Source organism: Sceloporus occidentalis, unplaced genomic scaffold (genome assembly GCF_023333645.1).
Source record: "Sceloporus occidentalis isolate IW3139 unplaced genomic scaffold, rSceOcc1.0.p SCAF_2, whole genome shotgun sequence".
Classification (NCBI taxonomy): Eukaryota; Metazoa; Chordata; class Lepidosauria; order Squamata; family Phrynosomatidae; genus Sceloporus; species Sceloporus occidentalis.
The window spans coordinates 62874306-62887899 of record NW_028316982.1 but is presented as its reverse complement, the minus strand read 5'-3'; the positions used below and the strand labels follow the sequence as shown (position 1 = coordinate 62887899).

The 13594-nt window shown below is 39.8% G+C and overlaps 1 protein-coding gene across 2 annotated transcripts in view; it reads right to left on the bottom strand.

Annotated features, from left to right (window-relative positions):
• The window catches only part of WBP1L (WW domain binding protein 1 like), a 64459-nt gene that overhangs the window by 33585 nt on the left and 17280 nt on the right, over positions 1 to 13594 (bottom strand). The window contains exon 1 of one of the 2 annotated variants that reach the window (XM_089509771.1): positions 665 to 901. The exons of the other annotated variant lie outside the window; for it this stretch is intronic. Coding sequence (XP_089365897.1) covers positions 665 to 691 — 27 coding nt within the window. The 5' untranslated portion in view covers positions 692 to 901. Of the gene's footprint in view, positions 1 to 664; positions 902 to 13594 lie in introns of those variants that run through there. 2 annotated transcript variants of the gene reach the window in all.

The following is a 13594-nucleotide window of genomic DNA, read 5'->3' as shown; positions in this document are numbered from 1 at the left end:
ACAGCTAACTAGAAGGTAAGTGCAAACAACTGCCAGGTTAGGAAAACTTTAGAGTTTGTACCGCAAGTGGTGCCTTTTGCCAAGGAACAGTAACTACAGTTCCTCATTTCAGATTACATTAGCAGTTGTGAAATTATCAATTTCTTTCATGATTACAGAAAAACATCATACATTGGGAGCTGTGTTTTATAAATTTATGAACTTCCCAGTTTTGACAGCTTTGAACTCCAGATTGTTAGTTTTCCTTTTTTTTTTTTTTTTTTTGGCTCTAAAGCAAAATGATGTCAATGCACAAACAATAACAGAAACCAGCCTTATCAGAAGAAATGTGAGAATTTTAATGCATGAATTTTCATATAAAACATCCTAAACTTAAAGCTACAAAATACAAAGTGAAGAAAAATTGCATTTCCATGATGATTTGCATTAAAAAAAAAATCAATGTCAAATAAAAGAAAGATCTTTCTTTTAGCACACACAATGGGCAGGGGGAAAACCCACACAATAGGCAGGGGAAGTAAGGGGGGGGGGAAAGCAAGGTCTGAGTACCTTTTGCTGGGGTGATTAACTTGACAAGGCAAGCAAAGTTCTTGTTTTAAAAACCACCAAAAACTCACATTCTTCACACTAACCATTCATAACAGACAAGCCAAGAACAAGTTACCTGTCGTAGCCCCAAAAGGAAAGGCATTCTGCATTCTCATAATCCACGTTAAGGGTTTCAACAAAGGAATTTCTAAAATCCCACAGTAATCATTTCCTCATTTGAGATGGACGGGCTGCATCCGCAATCCTATTTAAACCAAGGCTTTCTTGGCTGGGAATGTTGAGTAAACAGGGTCCCAGGACATGGCATGCACTCACTCCTCTCTGTCTCTCGCTTTTTTCCCCCTCCCTGTGACCAATCTCAGAAGCAGCAGAGCCGCCCGTAGCGTTTGCCAAGGGGGAAGTGACATCAGTAGTAGCACTGCAAGGGGAAAAAATAATAAGCTTCAGACAGCTGCTGATTAACCACTCAAGGAGGCCTACTCCATAGAAGTAAATGCACAGCAGTTAACAAACAGAAACCACTTTGAACTAGAATACAAGAATTAACTGAAAAGCACTGTGGTCATTAAATGACTGCTCCAAAACCACTAACATTTCAATTTGATTCATTGTCCCTTTTAAAAAAAAATCAGTACACTACAGGTCATGCTTCCAAAAGTGTTCAACAAGGCAATAAAAGCAAATGTCAATGAAACAAGCTACCACAGCATCTGCTGTCATGCCTGCTCATTAACAGCCAGAATTCAGGTGTTATTACAAATGTTCATATTAGGCTAAGAGCCAATTTAAGACACACCTCCCCTAATCTGCAATGACTTTGTTCTCCTGTCAACACAATTTAAGTATGTGGGCCAACATATCGTGTGAATATGTACAGTACATCCAGGCTCTAGAACACCAGGGAGAATGTCCAGATATGCAATATGCTGTTCTCAGGTGTTCTAGAAACATACAGGTATAAAAAACACTAGATTCAAAGCTTTGTAAACCTTTCATTGTTTTTAAAAATTAAATAACATGAACTATGAAGCCCAGCAGCTATGTGACATGGTATAGCCCAGTTAATCTCCTGTGTGAGACTTAGACCTGTGTCACAATATGTACTGGTACAGACACACAAGGCAGTTCCAACCATTTGTACCACCGCCAACTTTTACTGCTGTTGGAGCGGTGAATGCCACCATTGCAACATTAGTCAAACCCTGCTGGCAAACATAACCAAAGACTGGAGCCAGACAATTGTTCTACTGGTCTTGCCCAACTTTCCCTAGCAAAGAAAGTAAGTATGCAAGTAAAAAGGTTTCAAGAGGTGACATTTTCTAAGCCCTGTATATTTCCTTTATACTTATTCCTAATCTGAATTTAATCCAAAGCATACTAGCTGATGATCCTGAAAAATCTCACATGTTAAATGAATTTCAAATATACCAACTCATAATCCTGAATCACTGCTATTATGCCTTTAGTCGAGAATCTTCCCTTCTGCTATTGCTACGGAATTAAACTAATTTTCATGGAAACTGGTTGGGATTCAAGTATTCCAATTACTCACCAGACAAACTAATTTATTTCTCTGATTAGCTACTTACTTAGTGAATTGTGAGAATGGAGGGCAGAATTTATCTTAATTTGACACCTCCTCCAAAAGATATTTTAGTTAGCAAACTATTTAATGAAGGCCAGATGGCAATACCATAAGGTGAATGCATAGTTGGTCAGAAAACTATAACAAAAGGATACTTATTGGAATTCCTCAAAATGAACACACAACTTAAACCCAAACCCTACACTGTGATTTTTTTACCCTGTATCATTTAGTTTTAAAGCCTGATAATAGTTAATCATTTGGGGAAATAGACCACAAACAGCTCTGTAAGAACTGAGCATGCTCAATGGCTTCAGTAACTTGCTGGAATGGGATGGTGACCAGGATAGACCATCCTGGGAAAGGGCATGCCTCAGTAACTGGAATTCTGAACACTCCACATTGCAGAATTTTGTTTCATATTCCATTTATCCCTGTCTGATAGCCTTTTGATAATCTGGTAGCAAAACACAATCCTAAAATAGTTTGGATTTTTAAAGATAAAACAGCTATTGATTACATCACTTTCCTTAGAAGAGTCAGGCCTGGGCTGTTTCTTGAATCCATGAAAAATCTAAGGGATTGCCTAAACATTCTACTGCTCTATACATGTGAGGTCAGGCCTGAAAGGATCCACTCAAGAGGTAACGTAAACCGTAAATTATTAAGAATCTAGCAAATGATTGTATGTATTTTTAAACAAAATGGCTGTCTATTAAATGAGATTCTTGACATAAATTCTTGAGGTGAACCATACCAGGTCTTGAAGAATTGTTTTTGGATTACAATTCCCAGCATCTCTCAGTTAAGACAGCCAGAAGCAATGCTGGTTGGAAAAAACAAAAACCCACACCTCTGCACAGAATTGACAAGGCATATCTGGGGCACATGGCTTGCAGTTTCTAGGAATACTAGTCTGCCATTATGCTATGCATTGGCCTCAGCCCAAGAATTCAATTTCTAGTTCTACTTTCCCAATTAAGCTTTGGACTTGGAGCTTCTAGAATATCAGCTCTCCATATAACTCCCAGAAAATATTTTGAGAAACAAACTTTCAAAAATAATTTGGGAACTGGCATGCTATTCTGTAATTTAAAGGAGAAAGATAACAAAATTGCATTTGGACACACTAAGAGCAGCTGCTTCAATTCTAGATGTCATACTCACATTTTATACACTCATGCTTCAATGCACAGGTTTGCAGGCATATTAGTTTAGAAAAACATGGGGGGGGGGGATATTGCTGATTTTTTCATTGTTACTCAGACCTAGCCACATTCATATTCTGATGACCTCCAGACTACGTATTGTACATGATCTATGTGAGATTGTCTTTGAACACCTGTCTGGTACAGAATGCCACTGCCTGCTTATTAACAGCTATGGGCTGATGAGAATATATACCACTCTTGAAACATCTGCTATGCTTCATGCCTTCATCTTTAAAACTTCTCCTTGACTGGGCTCTATTTTGTTGGGAAATCATTGCATTCTCTCTCCCCCTCCTCACATAGATAGGATTTTCCTGCATGCATCTCTACTGTCTTCTGTCTCTATTTGCATGCCAGTTGGTCCTGCTAAATTACAGGGGCAATAAATACCTTTGTAAGTTGGTAAACAGATCATGTGATCTAAGTAACTTCCTTAGGAAGTTCTCACCACAATAGATCTCTCCTGCTTTCCCTTCGGTCTCTCCATCACCTCTCAACTTTCCTTCCGAAAGATGGTGAGATACAAACTTCTTCTTTTACCTGAACTATTCACTAGATAGGTTAGGATGTAGCTTCCATGGATATGTAGATTTAAGCCATTAGTAAAGTTTTGTTTTTTAAACTACAAGCTATTTGTGTCAGCCTCAGTTCTTATAGAAGCATCTTAAGACAAAAGACCCGTTCTGTTGCTCTGCTGATTTACAAGCTAGGGCCTCACAGGCTTGGCTTTGATATTTTTGTTTCCTTACCAAGGGCTGAAGCCTTAGGAAACTTGAATTCCCCTACATTTTTAATATATTATCTCAATGACAATCTCTCCTGCTTCCATGTTGACATCAGCTGATGAGGCTCTGTTCACTTTTATAGATAAAATGTTCCTGTGCTCATTCAATAGTAAACTAGTCAGTATTTGTGGATCTTCTCTCATGATCTTATTCTCTTCTGAAAGGAACTCAAGAGTATCTTCCCAATCAGGACACTACTAGGCAGGTAAGAGCTAAGGAACTGACTCCTCAGAAATAAAATCTGCATATGTTAATAATGCTAATCTTTACATGCAAATCTGGAAAGGATTCGGGTATTGATGATGGAGTACCTGGCTGGGAAGCAGCCATGAAAGGCTTTACTTTTGGACTGAAGATGAGGCAACCATAATCTCATGAGAAAATGACCAGGAGATGTGGCCAGCAGTCACAAGACTGAAGTAACACTTGATGCTCTGGGGTACACAGTATGGCTCAAGCCTCATGCTCCAAGTTTCTTTTGTAGACTACAACTCCCAAACCACCACCACCCTCCTCAACCAACACAGTTGGGACTTTCTGGGAGTTGAAGCCCACAAAAGAAACTTTTCCAGGAAAGGGAGTCTGTTGCAGTCCCGAAGGAATGTGCTGCTTATTCAAAGAGGAGTTTTCCTGCTAAGCATTACTGCTCTTCTCAGTTTCATACCAGTGAAAGATTATTTCTCAAAAACTGTCTGTCTTCTTCTAAGCAATGGAGTACAGCAAGTTCCAAAGGAATAGAGATGATATGAAAAAAGTAGTCTAAATTTAACTCTGCTATACCTCTACTTGAAAAGTTCAGTAATCTTTTTTGTGCTTCTCTTAAATCAGCAGCTGTTCTCGCCTGTCACATGCCAGGCTAGAAGGCTCACCACTCCCATGTCTGGACTCACGGAATAGATATTTATCACACACTGTAAAGTTTACCCTTCTCTTTTCATTTTTTTAAAAAAAGATTTCAGACTTCTTTTTTAAAAGTGTAGAGTTCAACAGAGTCACAAAACGTTGTGTGAAACCTGGTGCATGAAGTCAGAGAGATGCTTGCCTTTAGTACTGTATGTAATTCCTCCTCTCTGGAGATTTAAAATAGTTGCAGTACATTTCCCAGGCTTTAAGGCCACTTTCAGGAAAGGGCAAGAAAGCCAGGTGAAAAGCAAGACAAGGTTTCTGCACTTTTGTTATGTAGAATATATATTTGAAGCTCCCCCCCCCCCCCCAAATTTACACTTGGTTACTATTAGGACCATAATAATATGGGAAGTTTTAGGATAGTTCTGTTTTATATATTTTGAACAGATTTTTTGTAATCAGCTCCTTGTTATCCACTCTGAACCCTTAGAATACTATACACTTAAAGCACCTTTGATAAAGTATTTTGTAAAGTAGGAGTGCAAAAAGCAGAAAGCATACTATTATATGAATAATCAGCAGTAACAGTTATCTAGTTAAGTTTTAATGTACCAGAATATAGATAATATAATTCACAGCACATGAAAGATCCTTTAAATTGGTGCTACTCAAAGTCTTTGGACCACTGCTTGTACCTGAGCCATCAGATGCCACTCCCTGGAAGAGTTTACAGGAAAAAAACTGTGGTATCCAAGCAAAAAAACTGACAGTCACCCAAATCAGATACATTAAGAAGCACTGTTTGAAATAACTTGGTAGGCACAGTATGTTGTCACTCACTTTAAATCAATAGAAAGTTGTATTGTAGCTCTTTAATATTTTATGTTTTGTATCCATTCTCTACAAGGGGCCCATTCACACTACATAATTGTAGCGCTATATTCTACTTTCACTATCATGGCAACAACCTATGAAACCCTGGGATTTTCAGTTTAGGGAAAGACATCTCAGCCAGGCTGTTCAAATGTCTCTGAAAACTACAAGCCCCAGAATACTGTAAGATGCTGAAATGACATCATATTGGAAAGGAGTTGGAAATGATGGTTTTTGACGTCTCTTCCAATTCTATGATTCTACGACAGTGAAAGTGGAATATAGCACTATAACTGCATAGTGTGAATGGGCCCAAGATGAGAACATAACAATAACTCTGTACACAATGAACATAACCAAATTATTTTGGGTGAAGATGCCAGCTCACTGCTACAGGCCTTCAAAAGAGCACCAGTAACTCCCTTGATATGGCAATGCCTTTACTGTCATCTATGACATGTCAGCCAAGGCCTTGTCAGAGTGCTTAGATGTCAGTCTACATTTGGTAAAAATTCCAAAGCTTTTATTTAATAACTCCACTGCTGCCCTTATGTTGTGAAATACAAGCTTCTTTATTCAATCAGGTAATTATTAGGCATTTTATGATTCTCAAATCCTTTCCAAATTCATCTGCTGACTCTACTGTTAAAACTTATCTTACAGTGACTTGTAGATTCTGTCATTTTTGGCACCAAAAAGTGTATGAAGAATCTCTAAGTACTACACAGGTCATTCATATACGAACTTATCAGAACACTGTATTTGCAACTTAGTGATATCATTATCATGAAGAATACAAATTGTATTGTAATGCTACATAAAAAAAACATTGGTCATTGAATTCAAAGCGGTAATGCTATGACAAATAGAAGCTGAAAAATTTACCATTTCAATTTGTTACAGCATTACTACTTTTCATTGAATAATACTGTAGAAATAATGTGTTTCAGGTTAGGAACATGTGGTCCTCCAGGATTTTGTTGGGTTACATCATGCCTAGTTGACAGACAAGGTTTCTTACTTCTGATTTAAATACAGTGCGCCCTCTCCTTATGCGGGGATCTGTTCCAGATCCCTCCGTGTAAGGGGAAATCAGCGTATGCTGAAGCCCCATAGGAAGTAATGGGGCTCATGTTCGTGGTGGCGGCGCACCCACATCATGGGCATATGCCTCATTAGTTCTTCCAGGGCGTGCAACGGGCTCTTCTGGTGCGGCTTTCAGTGTATGCTGAAAGCTGCATATGGCGCACCCACATAAAACGTGGGCACGCTGTAATGTAAAGTTTTCTAGCATTGCCAACAAGATCTACAATCTGGCCTAAGTTAAGCAGATATTTAACACATACACCCCAGAAAAATTAAATAATTATTTAAAATAATTAGTTTTGGTCAAATTTTGTACATGTTTTAAAATGATCTCATATGGTATTAATGCCGGTGTCAAAAGTGAGCTAACACTACATGCCAAAGTATTGAATGTTAGAAGACTTAACTTTAATACACAAATCAACTGAAAAGCCAGTCAGCACAACAGGAACTCTTTCAACCCTTTCCACACAAATCTGCACATTTTCCAGGATATGTGCACACTGGCAAGAAAGGATAAAGGTGTCTGGACTAGGAACAGCTGTGGCACACCCTATTCTTGTGCTTACAACTGATGGCGACAAAATTCAGTTGCATTCCAATGATGCCTTGTTGAGCCAGCCCTGATATTTTGTTTGCAAAACAGAACTTCTTTGGCCTCTCATTAATAACCCATCTTTCCCTGCTTTATCTATGCAGAGCCTTTTTATTCCACTTTCAGTAAGGAAAAAAGCAGAATAAAACTAATTGTACTTACGGGCATTATTTTTATTCTTCCTTTTACTCCCAAATCTTTACTCTGAAGCCCTCTACAGCATTAGAAAAGGATGGTGTGTATGGAAAACCAGGAACAAAGACAAGAGGTAAGAGGGAAAGAAGAAGAGTTGGCCATTACTTCAAGTAAAGGCCAAGGACAATGGGTACAGCCTCTTTGATTTTCAACAGAGGTAGCCATGCCATCAGTAGCAGAATTCTGTTGAAACAAAATGTTTTTCCTCTTTCAAGGGAAAAGGAAAATAAAATACAAAATGAAGAAGGAAGCAAACACAGATTCAAAGCAACTGTCATAGTCAGATACTTGACTTCCACAGCCACCAATTTTCACCTCATTGGGGGCTGTTTCTGTCTCCTACAAGGCCCAAGGAATTTATGAAAAGGAGACCCACTGCTTGTTCCTCTAGTTTGAACTTGCTCTTGGAAGAGTAGAATGGTAATAAGCCTTATAATACAATACTGAATTAATATTGCTGTAATGTGTGATGTGTTTCAAATGGTAAATTTTTAGCTGAAAAACCAAACCAGCCTCAACTCTACTGGTGACCTACAATATTAAACAATGGACTTGGACTACAAGATACGGTTGTAATAAACTATTCCTGGTCACATGTTGCTCACTTCTCACTACACACTGTCGGAATGGGATCACATTGGCTTTGGCAATCCTCAACATTCTATATGCTTTAAAACTTGTCAGATTTGCCGTACATAAAATAAGATTGGAGTCAGAAAAAGCAGGACTTCCTGTTGATTATTATCTTTTGGCTGTTTGAGGAGAAGAAGGGAGGTATGACACTTGGCAATCCAATAACAGATATAATAATATACAGTAATGAGTTATTCTATTGTATGTGGACAGTTCTTGCTTCTGCCCTGGGGAAAATTAGTAGAAACCAGAAAAATCCACCTATACAAACTGAAACATGCCTTTTGCAGCTTTTGAGCACCAGTTTAATTTAGCCTGTGGAGATTGATAATTTGACCTGCAAAGGAGCCTGGGAAAGGGCCACTTCCTAATGCACCTAGCCTTCCCAACTGTGAAGACAGGAAGTGCATCTACAAAGGAATAAGTCCCATTGATATATCCAAACCCTGGCTGGACATAAAAGGACAGATATGAGCTACCTTTTATGGTGCACTATCAACAATAGGGCAAGTTGTGGGACAGGCACAGGTATACTGGAACCCACTGCAGTAGTAGTTCTGAAGCTTGCACCCGGGTCAGGTTGCCAACTTTGCAGAGCACAGGTCTAACCTATCTTAGTCTCTGCTGGGGGGGAGGGATCACCAATGGTTCATGTAACATGGCTTGTGGTGAGCTTGTGATGGTGGGGGGTGATACCTGTCTCTCCGCCTAAATTATGTTCCCCAGCTCATTAATATCTTTCCCTCACAGCTGTTCCCTCCCCAAATCCCCTGCAGAGGCTACAAAACAAACAAAACTTTACTTGCATTATTATCTGTCTTATTTAGTTGAAGACATCGATAAATTAAGAGTTGTGTGTCAAAATGGACACTCGGTCCTGGCTTTTGGACCTGCAGTAGAGACAAATGGACACATCCAAGTTAACACACCATTTTTAATTTAATTTTTTTTAAAAAAAGACACTAAGAATAATCCTGTAATAGACAACTGTTGCAATCCCACATCAGCTGTGTTTTTAACCAATATATCTAAGGTTTAATATGAATTTTGATAATTTTACTTCTTTTTAATTCAGATATGTTCTGATGGTGGGCAGGATAATAAAAATTGCCAGGATTCTGATATGTGTAAATTTGTTGTTGCTGTGTGCCTCCAAATCATTTCCAATTTATGGCAATCTTAAACTCAGTGGACTAATGTTGTTTATATTTCTAATGATGCTTTGCTTTTTAATAGTATGTTTCATTATCTAATATTTGCTTTTCTGAAACAGATGGAATTAGTAATAATAATTTGTTTTTTTTTTTATTTATATACCGCTATTCCAAAGATCATAGCGGTGAACAGCAAGTAAGCTAATTAGCAAGTAAGCTAATAACATTTGGATCTTTACACCATGCTATCTTGAACATACGTACCTTGCCCCATTTCAGAAGCTAATCAAGATCAGGCTTGGTTAGCGCTTGGATGGAAGACCATGAAGGAAAATACCATAGCTTCATTTACTGAGCCAAGACTAGGAAGGAAGCCCGCCTGAAACTTTAGAGAGCCACCATCACTACAAAGCTCAAACAACTGAGCTAGATTGACCAATTCCAAGATCAGGCACCAGATGCCATATGATCTTGGAAGCTAAGCATGATCCACCCTAGTTAGTACTTGGATGGGAAACCATAAAATAATATAAGGTTCCATGGTCTAAACGTCAGAGGAAGAAACTAGCAAAACCACTTCTGAGTATTCTTTGCCTAAGAAAGCCATATGAAATTCATGGAGTCAACATAAGTCAGGCTATTTGAAGTCATATACGAACACATGCATTAGGCAGCCAGTTCCCCTGTGAAGGCACATACATACATACATGCATTAGGTAGGTCTTTTCCCAATAACCTAACTAAGTCATTTAAATTTGTAGAGTCCTTCTCTTGCATAGAATGCACCAGAAGAAACATTATTCTTCACCAGATACATTTTCTTAGATGCATATAGCCAGATAAATACAGTGTGCCCACATTATATGTTGGCGCGCCATGTGCGGCTTCCAACATATGCTAGAAGCCTGCACCAGAAGAAGCCTCGGCGCTGTAGCATATGCGTTTTTTCCTTACATATAATGTAAGGTGGTGGTTCAGAACGGATCCCCCATGTCAGGAAAGGGTGCCCTGTATATATATTTGAGTAAATTCAAAGTGAAGTCATACAAAAGAAGTTTCAGCAAGATTCCTTTGAAACATCCTATCACCATGTAGGAATGTGAGAGCTGGACAGTGAAGAACTCAGACAGAAAGAATATAAACTCCTTTGAGATGTGGTTCTGGAGAAGAGTGTTTTGTATACTGTGGATGGCAAAGAAGAAAAAGAAATAGGCCCTTGAACATTTCAAGTCAGAACTCCCTCCTGGAAGCCAGGATGACTAAACTGAGGCTACTGTATTTTGATTAAATCATGAGAAGGCATGACTCATTAGAAAAGGAAATAATGGTAGGAAAGGTAGAAGGTGCAGAAAGAGAAGGAGTCTACATGCCAGATGGATAGACAACCAGAGAGTCCATGGGCCTCAGTCTGCAGGACCTGAGCAGAGCAATGAATGACAGGGGATCTTGGAGATGTCTCATCCACTGAGTTGTCATAAGCCGAGGTCAACTCAAGAATAGTAAATAACAACAGGATAGAAGAATGAACTGCAAGAAAACTAGCATAATAAAAATCTGTTAAAGTTTCCAGCATTTTGCATCCAACAGTATTAAGTGGCAGTTTCATGCATTCCAGATCACTGGTTTTATCAGCCAGCTGTCCTTAGAGAGAATATTAACTCCCTTTGATCCTCCGCTGGGTGACCATTAAGCCTTTAGATAAATGCATAAAATGTTATCATTCTTACCACTAGCAAAATGTCCTTCTGAAGATCAGGGCCATGCATGCATGCATGCATGCATGCAAGCCATCTCGCCTACATTATTTTTACAAATCCAAGGCAGGAAGACTGCAGCTGCTTTCATCAGGAAGTTTTCCCCATTCTCTGATATTATGAGCTACTACAAAGTAATGTAACCATCATTGTTTCAAAACTATAAGAAGTGTGACTTTTTACTTTTCAGAGTAGAGGTTTACAAATGGGGTAACACGACTATAGCTTTGTTGAACTCAACTGCCATTTTGACAGTAGGCTTGGATAAGAAGAGAAGGAATCCATTGTACAGTACTGGTAAAGACCATTTGATACTGCATATGACCACATTGCAAACCTGGGGTTTGTAGACGTTGACACTACCAAATCTTTCATTCACTGCAGTTCTTAACTACTAGTGATACACTATAGAGGGAGCAGGGTGGCTAATAAAAATGTGGTGTAGTACTGTATTTATTTAATGCGGAAGTTAAAGAACAAGCAGCAGTTTCAATAGGCCCAAGATTTGTGTTAGTTCTGCTGACCAAATTTTCTTACTTTTGGGATCATAGCACCAGCAATATCTCTTTTAATACCAACAGCTTTAAACCCAATTCTGCTTGGGAAATTAGATCATCATCTAGCCATTCGCTAAACAGATTTCATTTCAAGAAGAAATGAAATCCCCCATTTTTACACTACCAACAGAGTAGAAACAGCATATACCAAATACTTCCTCTATCTCTGCATGGATGATTCTCCGGCTGTTCTGCCAGAATATAGTTAGAAACAACTCAGTTCGTCGCATCTAATCCACAGCTAACAAGTAATACCTTCAAGATGTGAAACCAACTTGTTACTTTCATGACTGAGATTTATCCTCCTACTTCATTTCACAACATCAGTTGTACTAGGAAAGTGGCATAAGGAGGAAGATAGCACAGTAGAATTTTCCATGAGTAAGTAGATGTCAGTTGACACTGGTAAATAAGAACTCCACATCCATGCTTACAATTTCATGACAGATTTCCCACATAACTAGCAAATAGTTAGAAACATATTCTGCAGCTCCCTTTGCCTTTTTCTTCAAAGAACCAAATCAAGATTACAAGATAAAGGAAGTACTTGGCAAATATCGGCAGGTTACATACCGCCATTAAAGTACGCGCAAAGCGCGTACTAGGGTTAAGGAGGTGCGGTGCTTCCGCACCTCCCTAACCCTAAAACACGCTCTGCGCATAAAAAATGACGGCGGCCGTTCCAGACGGTGGCTGCCATGAGGACGTCACGGCCGCACCGCCTCTATACGGGGCGGCACAGACGTGATGTCCTCGCTCCGCGCCAGTGCGCCCTTTGTGTGGACCAGGAAGGAGCTCCGTTTCGGAGCTCCTTCCTGGTTTGCGGCGCCGCTTTGCGTCACTGGGCGCAGCCTTCAGACGGCTGTGCCCAGCGAAGCAAGGGAGAAAGGGGCCAAGCGGCCCCTTTCTCCTTCTCCCTGCCGCCACGGGGTGTCCTTGGGGCTTGAAGCCCCAAGGACACCCCTTTTCAGGCTGCGGGGAAGCGGCGTTTTGCCGCTTCCCCGCAGCCTGAAAAGCGGCGGATCGGGGCCTCAGCGGCTGCCGTTCTAGCAGCTGAGGCCCCAATACACCGGGGAAAGGGGCGGGTACAGACCGCCCCAAATGGGCGGTCTGTAACCCGCCATTATTATTAAATTAATGGCCATTTGTTGGATTCAACATGAAGATTTTTAATTCCAGGGGGAGTGTGCGTGTGTGTATGCATAACCCACAATACATCTAAACACTTTAGTGATTAGATCTTTGAAAGGTGAAGGTGTATACATTGAAACAAAAATACATATTCTTATCCTTCAGTGTATTGGGTGCTGTTGCCCAACACTCTCACAGCCATAACAAGTATAAAGAGCATGGCACATCCCAAGGAACACCCATCTCCTCCTTCACTTTGCTAAAAAAAACGTTACTGGAAACAGTCATTCCATCAAGCTGCAGCCAAGGGAGATGGAAAGTAAGGCCATTTCATAAGCAAAGTTGTGATATTTCATTCCAAATGGCAATTATAAGAACCATTTAACGTGAAGAACTAGCGTCACAGTCTGTGTGTTTTTAAACCTCTCCGTGGCATAGTGGTTTGAGTGTTGAGCCTTGAGCCATGGCAGTTAAAGCAGTGTCAAACCAGATTATTTCTGCAGTGCAGATGCGGAGTATGACTCTGGAGGCCAGGGTTCAATTTCAGTGACCTGGGAAAGTCACATGCTTTCAGCCTCAGGGGAAGGCAATGGGAAACCTCTGAACAAATCTTGCCAAGAAAATCCTGACTTTAAAGCAC